This window comes from Lynx rufus, unplaced genomic scaffold (genome assembly GCF_022079265.1).
Source record: "Lynx rufus isolate CCGP_SWC_20201006 ecotype Redwood Valley unplaced genomic scaffold, mLynRuf1.p SCAF_5, whole genome shotgun sequence".
In the NCBI taxonomy this organism is placed as follows: Eukaryota; Metazoa; Chordata; class Mammalia; order Carnivora; family Felidae; genus Lynx; species Lynx rufus.
The window spans coordinates 157,426,594-157,446,565 of NW_025814867.1; the positions used below are offsets into that span (position 1 = coordinate 157,426,594).

Consider the following 19,972-nt stretch of genomic DNA (forward strand, 5'->3'; position numbering starts at 1 on the left):
GAGCCCCCCAGGTGCCCCTCATCCTCCTTATTCTTAAGGGGAACATGGATCGAGTTCTTAATCTTCTTTTTTTAAAAAAAATTTTTAATGTTTTATTTGTTTTTGAGAGAGAGGGTGTGAACAGGGGAGGGACAGAGAGAGAGGGAGACACAGAATCGGAAGCAGGCTCCTGGCTCTGAGCTGTCAGCACAGAGCCCGACGCGGGGCTCGAACCCACAAACCGTGAGATCGTGACCTGAGCCGAAGTCGGACGCTCAACCGACTGAGCCCCCCAGGTGTCCCAAAACAGAAGAGTTTAAAAGACCCAAATTTACGCTATCTATAAGAAATCCACTTTAACTATAAGGCTATAGATGCTTTAAATGTTAAGGAGTTTTCCCCAAAGAGAGCAGAGCCGAGAGGGTTCACACCTGAGTCCTATAAACTCTCCAGGAACGGGTTGTCCTGCAGGAGCAAAGAACGAACGGTCCCTCCCCGAGGCCCGTGCCACTCCGATGCCAAAACTAAGACACGGCAAGCCGGGAAGAGCCGAGTCCCCACTCACCGGCGCGGACGGACACAGCCACGCGACAGGACACGAGCCGGCCCACGTGGGCCGCGTGCTCCGGGGAGGACGCACCCCAAGCAAGCTGGACGGCCCCAGAAACAGGAGGACGGCTTGCACACAGAACACCCGCAGGTGTAGCCAACCCACTGGTAGGTTAAGTTAACCAGGAGGACGAGGGGCTGCGGGACGCGGGTGGGGGAGGCTGGCAGGACGGCACGCGTCACAGAGCCACGTCTCAGCCGCACCCCAGGAACGACCAGGAGCGGGGGCACCCGGGACTCGCCCGGGGGTGAGCGAGGCGGCTCCCTGTGGCTCCTGGGAGGGTGGGGTGAGGCAGCGAGGCTTGTGCTTTATGGGGCCACTTAGATTGCCTACAGCCCCCTCTGCACGTGTCCCCTCAGCCCCGGGCAGCCCCGGCCACTCCCTGAGGGGCAGCAGCGTCGCAGAACGCGGTGGCCACGCTCCCTGCGGCACTGGGACAGGGTCCTGCTGCGTGTCTGCTGTGACCCAACGCCAGATGCACGTAGCTACACAACCAGGTCTGCACGTGTGTGAGCGTGCAGCTGTGAGTGTGCACGTGTGAGGGGGTGTGCGTGTGTGCACGCGAAGCCCCCTGGGCCCGGGGCCCACCTGTCACGCACAGCCCTGTCTCTGCCCGCCCCGCCCCCCTCATGGCCCACTGCCCCTCCCCCATCTGTTCCACAGCAGGGGGAGGGAGGGAGGGAGGGAGGGGCCGTGCCTGAGGCGGTTGAGCCGCACCCCTACCTCTGCCGCTGGAATCCGCGGCACACACACCTGCCCGTTGTGACAGCCAGCCACGTCCGCGGGCCGTGTCCAGCGAGTGCCGGGGGCCAGGCTCCCCGATCACACCGAACGGGGGTTGTGCCTGCCAGTCTCTCGCCAGGAGCCCCGGGAAGGTGGGCTGACTGCAGGGTCTCTGGCCGGGAGGCCGCTGGCTGTGACGCCCCGTCCTGCTCCCAGGGCGCGGCACGTCGACCCGGACCGAGCCCACCTCTAGTGGTTCTGCTGAGCCCGCCGGGTGCCGACAGACGGTCAGGACCCGTGCCACAGGTGGGGGGGCCGGCCCACCGCAGAGACATGACCACCCCCGCCCCCATGCTGGAGCAGGAACACAGCTCCCCAGGCCCCCGGGGCCACAGCATCGCCACCCAGCCCCGCGGCCTCTGCAGGCAGGCTCGCGGTGAGGAGACGCTAAGGGCACGAGTCGTCACGACCCAGCCCCGCCGGTCGCAGGGGTGGAGTTCTTGCCACAGGTGCGTCCCAGCTGCCACCACGGCAGCAAGCAGAGCAGCACCACGGTCCGGCAGCGGGCGCCGGGTTCTGCTGCTCTGGGGTCCCAGATGGGCGGACCCCCGGCGGGACCCCCGGGCGGGCGCGGCCTCTGCCATCCCTCCGGGGACCGTGCTTCCTGGGAAACGGCTGGGAACCGGCCCCCACAGCTCCAGGGGCTGCTTGCCGTGCAGGAGCGGTGGGTGAGCGCGTGTGCAGGAACGAGTCTTGATGGAGGTCTTGAGGGAGACGGGGGCACGCTCGGGGAGGAGGTGCCCAGGGCCCAGCGGGTGGGAACTGGTCCAAGGGAGACACCCGGGAGAGTCCCCGAGTGGGCTGTGCTCCAATCCGTTCGCACATTGCCCGGGGTTTCAAGAGCCGTCAGCAGGGGACGGGCCCTCAGTCTCTGGTGTCCAGCGCAATGGGTTCCAACAGCAGGTCTGCTGCCAGAAAGGTGAACCCGTGCACACGCAGGCCACGGAAGGAACCTGTCAGCACTGCCTGCCTGCAGCAAGCAGGAGTCCGGGGACCACGGCGGGCACACACAGCTCACCACGGGGGCCGGAGGGGCAGGCCCCGAGCACCCGCCGCCGGAGCGCAGGAGACCCTTCCCCTCTGCCCCGCGCGGGCGAGCCTGCGCCGTCACCCGGGCAGCTTCCAGGGCCACGACCCCCAGCCGGCAGGGCCCAGCCCCTCTGAGACCCGCTGGCCCCGCTCCCGGCCTTGACAAGGCAGGCGGCCCCACAGCCGCGCGAACTGCCTCCCCACGGCAGGGCCGGCGCGACACAGGGGCTCAGCACCTCCCGAGGCCAGCACGCAGGTCGGCGGCTACGGCAGCAGCAGCCGCCTCAAGAGAGACAGCACGGTTCCGCCATCTCCCACCAACTGAGACCCCCGCCCTCGCCAGGCCGTGGCCCGGCCTCTCCCAGCCCCAAGCACTGAGCCCCTTCTGAGCAGGACCCAACGCCCTGGGACTCCAGGGGAGAAGCCAGAACTAGAGAGGCCCCCTCGTGTGTGGCTAAGGCAGGGGTTCCATGACCTGTGCATCCACTGGGCGGGGGGGGGGGGCACGCGGGGCTGCTGCCCACGAGGGTCCCCAGGCCCAGCCCCCCTCACCGTGCCAGGAGACCCGACTCCACTGGGAATCCGTGCGTTTCGCGCCCTTCGTGGTTTAAACACCGGTTCCTTTCGCTTAGAGTGTCCCAGTGTGAGATGACACAGTTCAGGCAAAAGGGAAGGTGAGGGACAAGAGCCTTGCCACACGTATCCCACGTCCAGCACGGCCACCTGCCGCATGCACGCGCTTCCGCGGAGTCCCGGTGTTGACCCCGCCCCCCACCCCAGCCCCAGACATCAGTATCTCCTGGTTCAGGCAAGGAGGCCTGGCGGGGGCGGGGGGGGGGGGGGGGGGCAGGTCAGTGAGGGCTCCCGGGCCCCCCCCCCCCTCGGAAGCAGGAGAAGCAGGGGCCGCAGAAACTCCGAGTAGCTTCGCCAGAGGCAGCGGGGGCTGGCGGGCAGGAGGAGGTGGAGGCGAGGGCCCGGCACCCACCTGGGGTCCAGGAGACGAGGCTGGCTGGGTCGCACGGGGCGCTGCGGGCGGCCGCCGCGGGACTCCCTCTCCGAGCTGAGGGTCGGCAGGACTCCACACCCAGTGGAGGACACAGCAGGGCTTCTGGCCGCCGGTGAGGCAGCTGGGAGGGCAGCACCAGAGCAGAAGCCGGCCAGTGACCAGCCTCCCAACAGGCCTCCGTGCCCTCCGCTCACCAGGTAAGTAACCAGATTCGAGGGCCAGCTCGACAGCGACGGTCACCGCAGGCTCGGGCCAGAGTCGCCTGCCTTCTGATGTCTGCAGAACTCGTGTGGTCTCAACGTCACCCCGGCTTCTCCTCACCGCCCAGTGGCAGGAAGCACCGGGCTCCAGGGAGAGGCTGGGGACAGCGTGTCCCCGCACACCCCCCATGTGCCCCAATTCCCCCGTGCACTCCCACGTGTCCCCAGTGCACGCCCCTGTGTCCCACGCACCCCCATGTCCCTGCACACCCCCACTCACCCCACGTGCCCCCGCACATCCGCACACGTCCCCCATGCCCCACGCACACCCCCGTGCCCCCGCCGCCAACTGCACACCCGGGCCCTGTAGGGAACCCAGAACTCCCGCAAAGGAGCACGGCAGGGGGAGGAGAGGAAGAAGGGCACGGGTCCCCAGAATAAAGGGGCGCCCCGAAGGGCTCCAGCTGCGGCCACGCCTCGCTACGAGGCCTCTGGCACCGACCCGGGGCACAATCAGTTTCGGTTTTCTAGGATTACACAAAATTCTGTAGCGTTACATAAAAGTCCACAAGGAAAAATACGGTACAGGATAGGGGGAAAATATATAACTTTATTTTTAACATAGTAATTAAACTCCACCACAAAGTAAGGACATGAGATTCTCTTTGTTTCCATTTAATAAATACAAGTGAATAAAAATATTTTGCTTGCAAAGAGATCGCCTCTCTCCCTTCTCCAGATTTCATGGAAACCCCGTGGCCACAGCGCCCGCACACCAGCCGTGTCCACGGACCACATCCCCCCACGGACCAGTCCTTCCCTCTCCATGGAGAGGGCCGCGTCTCATTTAATACGCCCGCAAATACTATTCAGGTACAACCCCTCTCCCTTCCTGATCCCCTTCCAAATACAAGTTCTCGTACTGAATTCCAAATCTGAAATGGTTCCCTTCTGAGAAAGAAAGAGTCTGCTTTCCTTACAGAGCCAGCATGGACGGAGCCCCGTCCACCAGTCTCGTGAACACCAAGCAACCCTGTGTCAGGTGTCGGTGAGACGGACTCCCGCCCGCTGGACACGCGACTGAGGAGAGAAGGATGAGAAGTAAAACCCACGGTATGTCCTGTAGACTGTCCCCCATTTCAAAAATAGAAATTCCTATTTAGACGTAACCTGTCTGACAGGCCAAATACTTGATTCTGCAACAGATCTGTTATTGCTTAGAACGGAGCCCCTGGTGCCAGGGCAGGGACATCACACCCCACACTGAGTGCCCCGCCCCCGCCCCGCCCCCGGGCCCCGGTCAAGGTTGGGATAAGGCACGCCTCTGCGCTCACTAGGGGTGCACATTCCCTTCCAGCCCCAAGTGAAAAGAACTGTCTCAATGATGAACGTTCCTGCTGCGGCCACGACGTACAGAACGTCAGAACTTCCCCGTGTTTATGTGGAAAAGACAGACCCCTGTGCGTCCAGAAGACACTGACCAAAACGTCCAGTCTCGCGTGCTCCCGCCCTGTGATGCGCCAGTAAACCCGGCCATCGGTGTACCTCTTGGCTAAACGGGACCAGGAAGAGGCGGTCAGTCCTTACGACCAGCAGTAAACCTCTCTCGTACACACCCCGTTTTTCATTAATCCACATTTTTAAAAAGTATTTATTTCCTGAAAGCATTTCTAAGTGTGATAGTTTGTAATGCGCGACAAACAAAAAGCTGTAACCAGATGACAAGGACAACACCCCCGAAGCACTAGAAAGCAGGGACGCGGACAGCGGTCCCCCTGGGGCACGCGGGGAGCAAGGCCAGAGCTGTCCCGCCCACCCTCTGCTGCTTCTTCAGAACGACAACTGGTTCTGGCCGCCCCCTGCCCGGCAGACGGAAGGGAAGCCACTACCGACGGGGCGTGCGGGGCCCCGGCTGGGAGGGGCAGTGGCGAGGGCTCCGACCACCCACGCGAATACGGGGAAAACTGCGCCCGGCGTCATCGTCCTACATAAATCACCATTTCAGAAGAGAAGCCTGTTTGGAGCGGGAAAGGCAGGGGAAAACCAGACGCTGTGCTTCTGCAAGCTTGCCTTTTTGGGTACCAGCACAGAGTGTCACTGTCACTGCGCGTGTCCATGTGTGGGCCGGGGCCTCACAGCCCCAGGGACTTCTGCGCCAGCTGTCGGGCGACCCTGCAGAACTGCTCCCGGTCGTCCCGCCACATCTTGGAAGCATCCACGTTGGCGCCACTCTCGTCGTTGGGCTCTGAAAGAGACGGACAGGCGCTCTGTGTGAAAGGGCGCCAGAGGGCAAGGGCCCGGCGAGGTCTCCCGCTTCACTCGAGAACACCCGCGATCCTTCTGGAACCGTGTCCCAGACACGAAGGACAGGTGCTGGTGTCTGTGAACCGCCAGGGAAGGAGATCAGCTCTCCGAAAGACGGACGGGAGCCTCCTCACCCGCAAGACAGGGAGGCCGGAGGCGGCGTGAGGTCAGGGACACCGCATGAAGACCCGCCCTCGTGACCCCTGCCTCCCGAGGGTCTCGGAGAGCCAGCCTGCATTCTCAGTCCTGCTCTGGGAACACTGGGTCCCCACCGCGCAGTGAGCTCCAGACGACCCGCCGCCCGCCCCTCCGGCCTCACGGTCGGAGCTCCGCGTGGCCCACTCCTCCCCACCGCCGCCCACCCGGCTCCCGCCGAAGGACCCTGAGAGGCCGACGTCCGGCCGAGGGGGACGCCTGAGCCCGGCAGGCGCTCCAGACGAATCGGGACGCACACGAAGAGGCAGGGGCCTGTGGGGCGGGGGACTGGAATGCGGGGCGTCAGAAAAGGCAGAAAAGGCAGCCCAGAGGCCGGCGCGGCCGCCAGCACGACCCGGGCGGTTCCCTCGCACCCCGGCCTGGCTTCCCTCTGCGGGCACGCCGCCTCCGTTCCTCCACCCACAATGACTTTCTTCCTCCCTTTACTCGGCAAGCCTTTCCCCACCGGGTCCTGTGCGTGAGGCCTCGTGCAGGGCACCGGGCGTGCGGAGAACACGGTGACACGGGCCCTCAGAGGGCACCATCTAGTGGGCCTACAGACCGCAAATGACCACGCGTGGTCTCAGACTCGGTGCTACCAGGTGGGCAATGGGAGAGGAGGGGGCAGAGGACCGGCGGTCCCGCAGGCCCCAAGGAAGGCGTGCGCTCAGGGGACCCCTGGCCGGGCCCGCTCCCCGCCCCGCATCTGCGACGCGGAAACCCCAGGGCCCGCACGACTCGCGGTAGACGGGGGGGCCCTCGGTCTCCTGAAGCGGGCCGGAGGGCGCCGAGCGGGGCAGGCCGTGGGGGCAGAGCTGGAGAAGAGGGAGGTCAGGACAGAGGACACGTGCTGTGAGAGAAGCGTGTGAGGAATACACCAAAACCTTCAAAGAAACGTCTGCGAGGGTGCAACTTACCGCGGACGGCCGGAGACGACGTCGCCTCTCACCTGGTCGTTCACTCGGCGTGTGAACAGAGGCCGAGGCGCCTCCACCTTCAAACTGACGTCCGCGACTTCGCAGTGACCCAAGGGGCCCACCGAGGACCCCTCCGGCCTCCTCCTCCGGGCCACCCACGGCACCGTCGGCCCTCCCCCGACTCGCCTCCGTTCCCCTTCTTCCCGGTTTTCCGCATCGTTCCTCCCTACGTTTCTTTGAGGACTCCTCTCCTCCCGCCCACCCGCCCTCTGTACCTCATCCCCCTTGTCCTGCCCACCACCCACTGTCTTCCCCAGACGTGACCCCGCGCCCTCGCTCCCACTCCTGGCCTTGGCTGAGCGGCTCCCGAGGGGGGACGGCCACCGAGGATGGACACTTACATCCCGGACTCTCCTCCCATTCCTGCCACCCCCCCCCCCCAGATTCCTGTCCCCAGAAACAGCATTCCTCTACCCAGGCACTCAGGTCAGAAACACAGGTGTCACCCTGCACGCCCGTGAGCCCGCGTCTCCCAGACGCACCCTGGCTCTTGGCCCTGCAGCTGCTCGAAGCCCTCGTCCTCTCGCCCGGGCCACGGGGACACCCGTCCAACAGGCACCCGGCTGCAGGGACGGTCGTTCTAAGGCACGTCTGGCAGTCTAACACCCCCACGGAGGCCTGGGCCCCAGGTGAGCACACACTTCCACAGGGCGCCCTGGCCCCTGCCCCCGCTGAGCTCGAGCCGTAAGCGGTCCCGGCAGGGCCCCCTCGAGGCTCAGCTGCCCCCCTTCCCCGGTCACCTCCCACGTGCTCGCAACTCCTCCCACCCAGTCCCGTCGCGGGAGCTGGCCCCACAGTCCCTGCATCTGAGGAGCTATCGGTGACTGGCAACCACTGCTGGGCCTGCAAAGTCCCCTCAGAAAGCAGGCCCTAAGGTGGGGCCCAGGGTGCACCGAGCTGGACCCCCCAGGGCCTGGCGTCTGCGACACAGCAGGCCCCCTGGTAAACACCCACCGCGTGAGCGCGGTGCCCGCGGATCGGGGCGCGGTTAGTTCCGGTCAACACACGATACACACAACGGGAAGGCATCTTTGAGACCCGTAAGAACGACAGGCGTGCGACACGCGGACAAGCAAGTACAAAGGATTCGGCGAGGAAGCAGAAAACCGCACCCGTCCGTACACCGCACGCGGGAGCGAAGCGCAGGGGAGACCGCGGCAGCCGCCGGGCCGTGTGGCCGCGGGCCTTACCTGCCAGCATGCTCACCACCGACAGCAGGATCTTCTCCACGCTCTGCACGGGGCTCCACCGCTCCGCGCTGCTCTCGTAGCCCATGGGGTCGTCGCCCGGCGCGTGGAGGATGGAGATACAGACTCTGCCGTCGGGGTAGACTGTGGGGTCAAAACACACCGGGTGAGCCCCACGGCGGAGAGCGGGCGAGGCGGACGCGGACGGCAAGCCGCGGGCACGGCTGGAGCAGAGCCGGGCCCCGGGCGCCACGCTCACGGCCACGAGGCCCCACTCGCTCCCCAGGGACGAAAGGGAGGATTATCTGGCCGTGAGACGTTTCACCAAACGAACGCACGTAATCTCCAGAGCTGGTTCCAGAGCGACTTTCCTAACTCCACCCCGAAAGCCCTGAGCGAGGCCGCGAAGACCTACGTCCACAGAGCCAGGATGAAGGCCGTGCCATCCAAGGAGGAAGGTGTCCCGACTTCTCCAGGGAACTCGCTCCAACAGAGAGACGGACGGCCGTCTGCGCCTCTGGAGGTCAGCTGTGTCCGACCTAACCCGCCCCAGCGCACAGCGCCATGAAGCAGATGCCCACGGTCTGGGGAGGAACTGCGTCTCCGGCTCGCGGTTGTCTCCAGTCCCGCCGAGGGTGCCGCGGGCACCGTCACTCCTCCGGCACACAGGGCGGGTCCTGAGACGGCACAGCGCATACGCAGACACGGGGAGTCCAGTCGGGCACACTCAACTGTCAAACTGCAAGGCCTTCCGGTTATAACGACACGAACAACAGACAGTTGAGGACGAATTTTAGTAATTCCCCTTTGCTCGTGAGCTCACAACCCCGTGACGACTGAGATACCCGGGTGGGTCGGAGCGGTGCCTCCTGTGGCACCTCATTCCTCGCGCGTCCATCCATCCCCGTCCCGGCACTCTGCTCCCACCTGCCTAAGGTCGGTGCGTCTCGGACGGAGAGCGTGTGAGCAGCTGTTGGGGGCGTCAGAGGGCCCAGCGGCGGTGCCCACGCCCGGGGCCTGGGCACCCAAGGCTCCGGACGGCATCCCTGCCGTGAGGTGTCCAATCTCAGCAGACCTCCTCAGGTGGTGGCACCGAACGGTGACGGTGTGTCACAACACACGGTGACAGCACAAACCCAGAAACACGGAGGCGGCGACGTCCCTGCCGCCTCCTCTCTCACCGGGCCCCCCCTGCAATCCCTCCCTCGTCTCGCCTGTGCTCGGCTCCGCACCGCTGGCCTCTCTTTCCCCAGGCCGCCGCGTCTGTGTCCCAGCCCTGCGGTCTGTCCTCTACACCACAGCCAGTGGCCCTTCCAAGACCACACTGGCCACACGACTCCCTCCCTCACTCTGATTCCCTCAGTGGATCTCCACTCCTCCTGCACAAGTATCAGAATCCTTCTTCCTGGCCAGAGGGCCTGAACCGGTTTGGCCCCTTCACTCCTTGCACGGGGCCTTTGCACGAGTCAGACACACTTCCGCCTCTCACACGTCACTGGGTTAACTCCCACGGCTCTTCCTGCAGACGTGAGCCTGACCACCACCTGCCCGGGGCCCCTCCCTGGCCTCCTGGTGTGACTTCCTATTTACCTGTAGGACTCGTCCAACCGTGTTCACCTCTGCCCTCAGACTGGCAGCTCGTGATGGTCAAGGCCCCCACCTTCTATTATCCATTCACCCCTGTATCCCAGCAAGTCTCAGTAGATGTACTCAATTATCCTTTCAAAGCATTTAGGGACTGATCAATATTCATGTCATTGGCAAACCTAAATAGTTCTCAAAAATGATTTTCACAAGATAGAAATAACACCCATCCACTTAGAGGACAGCCAAAGTTTAAAACTACTTGAATTACCTGAACGTGACAAAATGCTCAGCACAATATCAAACTGTCAGCTCACAGCCACATCTGCCTCTAACACCGCGTCACCAGCACCGTTCTAGAGTGTGCGTATCTTCGGTATAATCGTATTACTTTTTAATTGCCCACAATCCTCTTTATAGTTCCGTTTTCTGGTTAATCGATTTGAAATCGCGGACTTCTTCAGTTGACTCCATCTACTGTCACGTATTTTTAATTCTGCATTACAGAACACCCGGAACACACACCAAAGTCAACAGCAGTGTGATGGATGCCCACGTGCACACGTCACCTGGCCTCAAAGCCCTGCCACCTCGTGGCCAGCCTTCGCAAAGGAAGGGGTAGTCCTGGGTACCTACCAGGCACGCAGATTTGCATTAACATGAGAGAGCACTTGAAAACGATCTCTCTGAGGAGGGAACTGATGACCCACATGTAACATCAGCGTAGTGAGAAGTTTCAAAGGAGCGGCAGGAAGCGCTTCCCCAGGCGGGCAATCCTGAGACCCTTCACTGAGGGGGGCGGGATCTGGGCAGAGCTCTCCCAAGAGGAGGTGCCCACGCAGGTGCGGGCCAGGGGAGACCGTGCAAAGTGGACTCCTTTGTAAGCTGAGAGGTGTCAAAGGCTCAGAAAGTTCTAGAAATGCTCTCATGAGTTCAATTAGCCGTCAGCTATCTTATGTGCAGAGAAGCACAGGAAAAGGAATTCGTTTCAAATAAAATATTTCCACAAAACGGTGTATCTTACTTTTCTTCTCAACTATTAAGATCACGATTTTTAGTAAAATTAATCATTTATAAAGAGGAATATTACCCGAATATGATCACTTAAAATACAACATATTTTCTTACTAATTCTCCAGGAATAAAAACCACAGCTATTGAGGAATTCCAATTCCTGCTACTAGACACTTTTCCAACTTAAGTCCAATGAATTTCTTTGGTGACCGTATTTTCCCCTCTTCTTAAAACATGCGTTTCTTTTAGAAAAAAGATTAACCAAAAACAAATCAAAAAGAGATCCCATTATGGAAAGAGAATCACTTTCAACATTTTCGTGTTATACTTCCAGTTATACATATTTACATGTGAATTTTTTTTCAAAAAAGTAAACTGTAGGGGCGCCTGGGTGGCTCAGTCGGTTAAGCGTCCAACTTCGGCTCAGGTCACGATCTCACCATCCGTGAGTTCAAGCCCTGCATTGGGCTCTGTGCTGACAGCTCAGAGCCTGGAACCTGACTTGGATTCTGTGTCTCCCTCTCTCTCTGATGCTCCCCTGTTCATGCTCCGTCTCCCTCTGTCTCAAAAATAAATAAACATTAAAAAAAATTAAAAAAAAAAGTAAACTGTAATAAGCCTGATTAGTGACCTGCTTTTCTCATTCGGTATAGACCAAATACCATTCCATATCATTAAATATTATTCTAGAGCATCTAAAATCTCTCTATAGCGCTCTAACATACGGACTAACCAGGCATCTGTTGTTGCAAACCTAGTCTGCTCTGACCAGCCCCCACTGTCGAACACCACACCGTGCTGGAGGCCCGCAAAGCGCTCTGCGCACGCCCGCGCTCACGTGCTCTCATCGGCCCACCGGAAGGAGCGGGCGGGTCAAATGGCACCCAGTGTTAGGCCCACATTTTGTTTTATCTCCGTTACCCTGCTTTTCGGTTGATGTCAATCCCACCGTGACTAAGTGACGGAAGTCCAAAACACACACGACGTCTTCCACGTGGCACCTGTCACACGCACACAACCCCGTGCCTCGCCCGGTGCCATCAAAGCCACTCCCGAGAGCACTTACTGTTGGGATGAAACATCTCGCAGGTAAATCTCATCTTTGGGGGACTTAATGGGTAATCCAGTGGGAAACTCAGGATGGCAGGAAATACACCAAACTCAAAACAGGTGTCTTCTGGGCCCCTAGAAGACAGAAACACAAGCGCAAGTAGTTTCCTCGGCGTCTCACTGCAGCGGCCAGCTGAGGAAGTTCCTAGTGTTTCACAAACGCGTGTGGAAAGGTTAAGTAACAGCGATGAGCAAGTGGGCGATGAACCACGGGTGTGTACCCCCAAAACCAAGAGCACACTGGATACACGGTAGGTCAGTCAACTTGACAATAAATTATATTGAAAGTTTCTTCCTCTACATTAAAAACAAGTAAATGAATGAATACATGACAGTGATGAACCAATACGTTTTTCTTTTTTTTTTTTTTAATCTTTATTTTTGAGACAGAGAGAAACAGAATGTGAGCAGGGGAGGGGCAGAGACAGAGAGGGAGACACAGAATCCGAAGCAGGCTCCAGGCTCCGAGCCGTCAGCAAAGAGCCCCACGTGGGGCTCAAACTCACAGACCGCGAGACCATGACCTGAGCCGAAGTCGGACGCTCAACCGACTGAGCCACCCAGGTGCCCCGCCGATATGTTTTCCTGAGTGGAAAATGACGCTCACTGTCCCGCCCCAACCTGGCTGGAGTCCCAGGTACCAGCACAGAGACCACGCTGCAGGCACAGGTTCTGCGCTCACGAAGGTAAGGGCGGGGCAGCAGACAGAGCCTCTCTAGAGCCGGGATCGGAGGAGAGGGCTCCGGGCAAAGCTGCAAAACCCAAGGACCTTGTCAACTTCCTGTATGTTCGCCGTCATTTCACCTTCAAGTAAGGATATGGATTATGCCCGTTAGAGAAAGACTATCATATTAAATGATAGGGGTTAAGAGTTTTTTTTTACTTTGAAGGCTATTTTTACTTTTCTTATTTTTTTTAAGTTTATTTATTTGAGACAGAAACAGAGCACATGAGCGGAGGAGGAGCAAAGAGAGAGAGAGAATCCCAAGCAGAGTCCGACATGGGGCTCAAACCCACGACAGTGAGATCATGACCTGAGCCTAAACCAAGAGTCGGACGCTTAACCGACTGAGCCCCCCAGGTGCCCTCAAGTGTGCCTTAGAAGCGGGGTTTCTGTAACCTTCAAGGACCGGATGAAAAGCACACAGGTGATCCCCAACAGGCCCACGCGCACAGCCAGGCGTGTGCACGCGCACGGCCAGCCCTGACCCGTGGGCCTGCACTGGGTGCCTGTCACGCGGCCCGCGCCACACAGTCACCGGCACGCCTGTCTGCCTGGCTTTACGGCCTCATCACGTGGAAAATGGCAGAAATGGAATAAACCACTTCTGAGCCCCGTCAGATTTTAAAACCGTATGTGTAAATTAACATTATTTCCTGGCCCGTGTGCACGACAGGGCAGCAGAGAGGCAGAGCCCCAGCTCAAGACAGAAAGACTCCCCCTCACAAACCTCCCCTAGGGAACACGTGTTAGAGCGGCTGACAGGTTACCTAAGCCTCGAAAATAAGACACCGAACATGTGTGGCGACAGCCGGCCGCGCGTGAGCTGCTGGGCCCGACTGAGTGCCTGTCTAAGCTACGACCTGTAATACGAGCTCTACGACGCCAACACGGCGTGGAGACCGGGCCCTAGTCGCTGCAGGAGGCGCGACACGCTGCCTTTCAAGATGAATGCGAGACGTGGCGCGGGAGATGATAACTGAAATACGCTTATTCCAAGACAACCTTCATTTTTTTAAAATCGTTTTTTCAAAGCACAAATTTTAAGTCAATAATACTATTTCGATTCAGTAAAATAAACTTGCAAATATCGTGAACGGTATTTCTCTCCACAATTGACGGAAAAAGACAAAGAATCCCCGAAGAAGCCGCACAGGGGGCTTCTCTACCATTTGGTGAGGACACTCAGAGCTTCCGCTGGCACCACCGCAGTGGATGCCAGGATTGCGTCCCAGGGGAAGGAGGGCCGGGCTGCGGCAAAACAGTCAAAACAAGAACAAGGTTTGACCTGTTAAAGGGGGGAGGGGGGCAACTGGGTGGTGCAGTGGGTGAAGCGTCTGATCTCAGCTCAGGTCACGATCTCACGGTTTGTGAGTTCAAGCCCCACATCAGGCTCTGCACTGTGAGTGCAGAGTCTGCTTGGGATTCTCTCTCTCTCTCTCTCTCTCTCTCTGCTCTTCACCCAACGGCATGCACACACATGCTCTATCTCAAAATAAGTAAAACTTAAAAAAAAAAAAGAACAAGGTAAAAAGTGTTTTTTGGAGTCCATTTTTTTCAACTTAAGAGACCGACCATGATTCTGAAAGCTGCGTCCTTGCTACTTTTTGGAGAAACCGTAGTGAAACGGTGGGGAGGGGGTCACGACAGCGCCCAGAGCCCTGGCGTCAAAGCAGGACAGGCGAAGCCACGTGAAGAGGGTCGAGTGTGGGGCCGGGCCGGCTCCGGTGCCGGGACGGTGTCCGTCCAGGGCAGGGCCTGCAGGCGGCACGGGGAGCCAACGCCGCCACCGCCTGGCTGCCGGACGAGGCGGTCCCAGGCCGCCCCGCGCGCCCTGAACAGACGTCCTGGAGGCCCCTTCCTCTGCACGCGGGCCCGGCACAGACCGAGGAGGAGACCACCACGCACGTCTTCTGGTAGAGTAGCCCCAGGCAGCCGATGAGCACCCCCTTTCATCGTCCCCAGGCCCCCGACGGAAGGTGCCCAGAAGGGTGGCGCTCACGCCACCCCCCCCCCCCCCCCCACTGCCCAGGAGGCAAAGCTGGGAGGCTCGACGAGCGGATGGCAGAGCTGAGGTCCGGGGTAGAAGGCAGTTTGAACGGCTAACCTGGGAGGCTGGGCGGACGCTCCCCTAGAAAGGAACCCCGTCCTCGTCGGGAACGCCTGCCCACGCGCCTCAGTACTTCTGGAACGTCCGAGTCAGAAGAGGGAACGACGTCTGGGTGGCGTTTTGGAATGAACCGAACGGAATTTGCTCGGGGCTGCATTTCTCACGATAGGGCTTTCTTCAACATTAAAAGAGCCCACTGGGTCATCCGTGGCCTCAGGAGCGCGACCAAACATTTCCTGAAGCGCTCCCACATCTCAAGCATCAAAGCAGTTTTCAAATGTCCCCGGTCGGCTACTGGTTTGAAACCAGGGCTTCCTTCTCCAGGCCGCCCCGCTGCCTGGGCCAAGCAGGCAGGGGGCCCGCGTGTGCAGGGGCGTGCCTGCCGACTCCGGAAAACGCCACCGGGCTGACTCCCGAAACGACACCCAGACAGAGCCGGTGCGCTCTCTGGACAAATCCTGGCGCCCCCGCTCCAGGCAGCCCCCCTCTCTCTCGCTGAAGGCCTCGTCTCACAAATCCTCAGGTGAGAAAAAGGAAAGTACAAGACGAAAGGAAACAGATTTATCTAAAGCAAACGGAACTCTTCAAAGGCTGCCAACTGCTGTCCACCAATTAAAATAATGGCTACGCCGTTCCTGAAGGAAGTACTTTCACTTCCTGAGACCAGAATCAGAGCAGAGCGTGACGCGTGCGCTCTGCTCCGGAAAGGACACCGCACGTCCGACAGCTCGCTCTGATTTGCTGGCCTGGGTGAATTACATACCCAGCAAGTACCGAGGGGGCAACTGCCTGACCCGCCCTGCGCCCAGGGCCACGTGACACCAGCAATCACGCACCGTCGAAAACGCTGTTACTTGCAGAGTCCGTGAAAATCGGAGAGATGCTCCTTTAGTCTCAGACACTAAATTAAAACGAAAACCGTCGTTCCTTACTTTCCACTTCAAAGCGCGTCCGGATAACAACAGATGCTGCAGGCAGCACGCTGAAGGCACAGGGAGACCAGCGGGCTCGGCAGAGCAACCCAGGTGTGTCCGGGTGTGAGTGAGCCGTGTGCCCACAGGGCGCGTTCCAGGACGGCGGCCTGCACGTCACTCGGCTGTGGCAGGTGCTGAAGAAGCTGCCTGTTCTCCTTTCCAAGTCCGTCACGGCACAAGGACAATACATACGACACACGTATGACAAGGCTCTAAGTAATGGAGACTGTAAACCACTCGTTAGCACTTGGACTTGAACTGGATTACCAAGGGACGATTATTCCCCAAAGTCACGACCACCTGAGGCCTAAGAGGGAAAGGTCCACTGCTTCAGAGACACCCTCCATTGGCAAGGGATGGGTCCCCGTGGCCCTCAGGCTGCTGAACGTGCACAGGGCACCCAGCAGGCGGGCCAGGAGGGGAGCCACGTCCCTCCTGCCCTCACGCTCCACAGTCGGCACCCCCCGCTCACCCGGGCAGGAGGCTGGCCACACACCCGTGCGGGGCACTCTTGAAGGCCGAGCTCCCGGCCTGTACTTCCGGCCACTGGGCTTCAAGCCAGGCAAGTGCGGGAGGAGCGCCAGCTACAGGAAGGCCCCTCGCCACGGCAAAGTGAGCAGGGAGGGACCCGGTCGCGGGCCGCCAGCAGGACAGACAGCAGGTGCCGTAGGGAGCACAACCGGCAGGGAGCGCCCCGGGGGAAGAAGCAGGTGGGCTCGGCCGCCCAGAAGCAGGCGCCCAGGGGGGTCTCTGGGATCGACCCAGATGGCGGGTTTGTTGCGTTTTTGTTTTTGTTTTTTTCTTGTGCTCTGTGCTGCCCACTAATTCCCAGGTACAAAACCAACGGTGAGAAGCGCGGGAAGGACGGGGACAGGACAGGTGGCCTCAGCCTTGGGAAACCATGGCAGTAGCAAACTCGGGTTCTCTCCCATATAGTCTTCTCGGATTCAATCTGTCCAGAAGGAGGCTGCGGTCATACCCTGGGTTTGGTGTATTTTGTTCTGTTTTGTGATACGGACGTCTCTGAAAACTTGCAATCAGATATGCTTGAACTATATTAAAAGCACACTAAATAAGTCCATCGTTACAAGAATTTCATAGTCAATTCTGACACACAACTTTTACAACATGAATGGACTTTAACTAGAGAAACATATCTTGGAAAACAGTCAAATACGTGAAGTATAGAAAACTCCGCTCCCTCCGGAATCGCCTCCCCAAGGCAGACACAGGTAAGTGTGGGTTCTCCAAGCCTGTCTCCATGTGCATAAACCCACATACCTTCATCCACAAAGTTGGGTTTTTCAAATTAAAAATGTATCATTGCACTGCTGAGAGGAATTCTCAAAGACCTCACTAAATGGAGAGACATGCCACATGCCCGGATGAGAACGCTCAAGGCTGTCAAAGTCCTCATCCACACAATCCCTATCAAAATGCCAGCTGGCTTCCCTGCAGAAATTGAGAAGCCGATCTTAAAATTCAGATGGAATTGCAAGGGACCCGGGAACAGGCAAAACAATCTTGAAAAAGAAGAACAAAATCAGAGGACTTGCACTTTCCAATTCCAAAACTTACCGGGAAGCTACAAGAACAGAGACTGTGCGGTAGCGGTCCAAGGATGGGCCCAGCTCGAGGGAACAGAACTCAGAGCCGAAACATACACCCCTACATTTATGGTCATGTTTGACCTAGGCGCCGTGGCAATTCAATGCAGAAAGGGTTTCCTTTTCAACAAATGGCATCAAGGCAATCAGAAAGCCTAACGCAAATGAATGACTTTGGACTCCTACCTGGCGCCATATCCAAAATCAGCCCAAGATGTGTAACAAGAGATGAAGAAGGGCATCATACAATAATTACAGGGTCTACCCATCAGGAAGAGCTAACAATTATAAATGCCTATGCGCCGAACACGGGAGCCCCCAAATATATAAAACAATTACTCACAAACATAAGCAACCTTATTGATAAGGATGTGGTAATTGCAGGGGACTTTAACACTCCACTTACAGAAATGGATAGATCATCTAGACACACGGTCAATAGAGAAACAAGGGCCCTGAATGATACATTGGATCAGATGGACTTGACAGATATATTTAGAACTCTGCATCCCAAAGCAAGAGAATATACTTTCTTCTCGAGTGCACATGGAACGTTCTCCAAGATAGATCACATACTGGGTCACAAAACAGCCCTTCATAAGTTTACAAGAATTGAAATCATACCATGCATACTTTCAGACCACAATGCGATGAAGCTTGAAATCAACCACAAGAAAAAGTCTGGAAAACCTCCAAAAGCATGGAGGTTAAAGAACACCCGACTAAAGAATGAATGGGTCAACCAGGCAATTAGAGAAGAAATTAAAAAATATATGGAAACAAACGAAAATGAAAATACAACAATCCAAACGCTTTGGGACGCAGCGAAGGCAGTCCTGAGAGGAAAATACATTGCAATCCAGGCCTATCTCAAGAAACAAGAAAAACCCCAAATACAAAATCTAACAGCACACCTAAAGGAAATAGAAGCAGAACAGCAAAGGCAGCCTAAACCCAGCAGAAGAAGAGAAATAATAAAGATCAGAGCAGAAATAAACAATATAGAATCTAAAAAAACTGTAGAGCAGATCAACGAAACCAAGAGTTGGTTTTTTGAAAAAATAAACAAAATTGACAAACCTCTAGCCAGGTTTCTCAAAAAGAAAAGGGAGATGACCCAAATAGATAAAATCATGAATGAAAATGGAATTATTAAAACCAATCCCTCAGAGATACAAGCAATTATCAGGGAATACTATGAAAATTATATGCCAACAAACTGGACAACCTGGAAGAAATGGACAAATTCCTAAACACCCACACGCTTCCAAAACTCAATCAGGAGGAAATAGAAAGCTTGAACAGACTCATAACCAGCGAAGAAATTGAATCAGTCATCAAAAATCTCCCAACAAGGGGCGCCTGGGTGGCGCAGTCGGTTAAGCGTCCGACTTCAGCCAGGTCACGATCTCGCGGTCCGTGAGTTCGAGCCCCGCGTCGGGCTCTGGGCTGATGGCTCAGAGCCTGGAGCCTGTTTCCGATTCTGTGTCTCCTTCTCTCTCTGCCCCTCCCCCGTTCATGCTCTGTCTCTCTCTGTCCCAAAAATAAATAAACGTTGAAAAAAAAATTAAAAAAAAAAAAAAAAAAAACTTTAAAAAAAATCTCCCAACAAATAAGAGTCCAGGACCAGATGGCTTGCCAGGGGAGTTCTACCAGACATTTAAAGCAGAGTTAATACCTATCCTTCTCAAGCTATTCCAAAAAATAGAAAGGGAAGGAAAACTTCCAGACTCATTCTATGAAGCCAGTATTACTTTGATTCCTAAACCAGACAGAGACCCGTTAAAAAAAAGAGAACTACAGGCCAATACCCTGGTGAATATGGATGCAAAAATTCTCAATAAGATACTAGCAAATCGAATTCTACAGCATATATAAAGAATTATTCACCATGATCAACTGGGATTCATTCCTGGGATGCAGGGCTGGTTCAACATTCGCAAATCAATCAACGTGATACATCACATTAATAAAAGAAAAGAACCATATGATCCTGTCAATCGATGCAGAAAAGGCATTTGACGAAATTCAGCAACCTTTCTTAAAAACCCTCGATAAAGTCGGGATCAAAAGGAACATACTTAAAGATCATAAAAGCCATTTATGAAAAGCCCACAGCTAACATCATCCTCAATGAGGAAAAACTGAGAGCTTTTTCCCTGAGATCAGGAACACGACAGGGATGTCCACTCTCACCACTGTTGTTTAACATAGTGCGGGAAGTTCTAGCATCAGCAATCAGAAAACAAAGGGAAATCAAAGGCATCAAAATTGGCAAAGAAGAAGTCAAGCTTTCACTTTTTGCAGATGACATGATATTATACATGGAAAATCTGACAGACTCCACCAAAAGTCTGCTAGAACTGATACATGAATTCAGCAAAGTTGCAGGATACAAAATCAATGTACAGAAATCAGTTGCATTCTTATACACTAACAATGAAGCAACAGAAAGACAAATAAAGAAACTGATCCCATTCACAACTGCACCAAGAAGCATAAAATACCTAGGAATAAACCTAACCAAAGATGTAAAAGATCTGTATGCTGAAAACTATAGAAAGCTTATGAAGGTAGTTGAA

General features: G+C 56.8%; 1 protein-coding gene across 1 annotated transcript in view; it reads right to left on the bottom strand.

Annotated features, from left to right (window-relative positions):
- Positions 1-4,197: 4,197 nt before the first annotated feature.
- The window catches only part of UBE2G2 (ubiquitin conjugating enzyme E2 G2), a 40,359-nt gene continuing 24,584 nt past the window's right edge, over positions 4,198-19,972 (bottom strand). The window contains exons 4-6 of the mRNA XM_047099309.1: positions 11,935-12,053; positions 8,274-8,414; positions 4,198-5,852 (exon numbers count right to left, since the gene is read on the bottom strand). Of these exons, the coding sequence (XP_046955265.1) occupies positions 5,740-5,852; positions 8,274-8,414; positions 11,935-12,053 (373 nt within the window). The 3' untranslated portion in view covers positions 4,198-5,739. The remainder of the gene's footprint in view (positions 5,853-8,273; positions 8,415-11,934; positions 12,054-19,972) is intronic.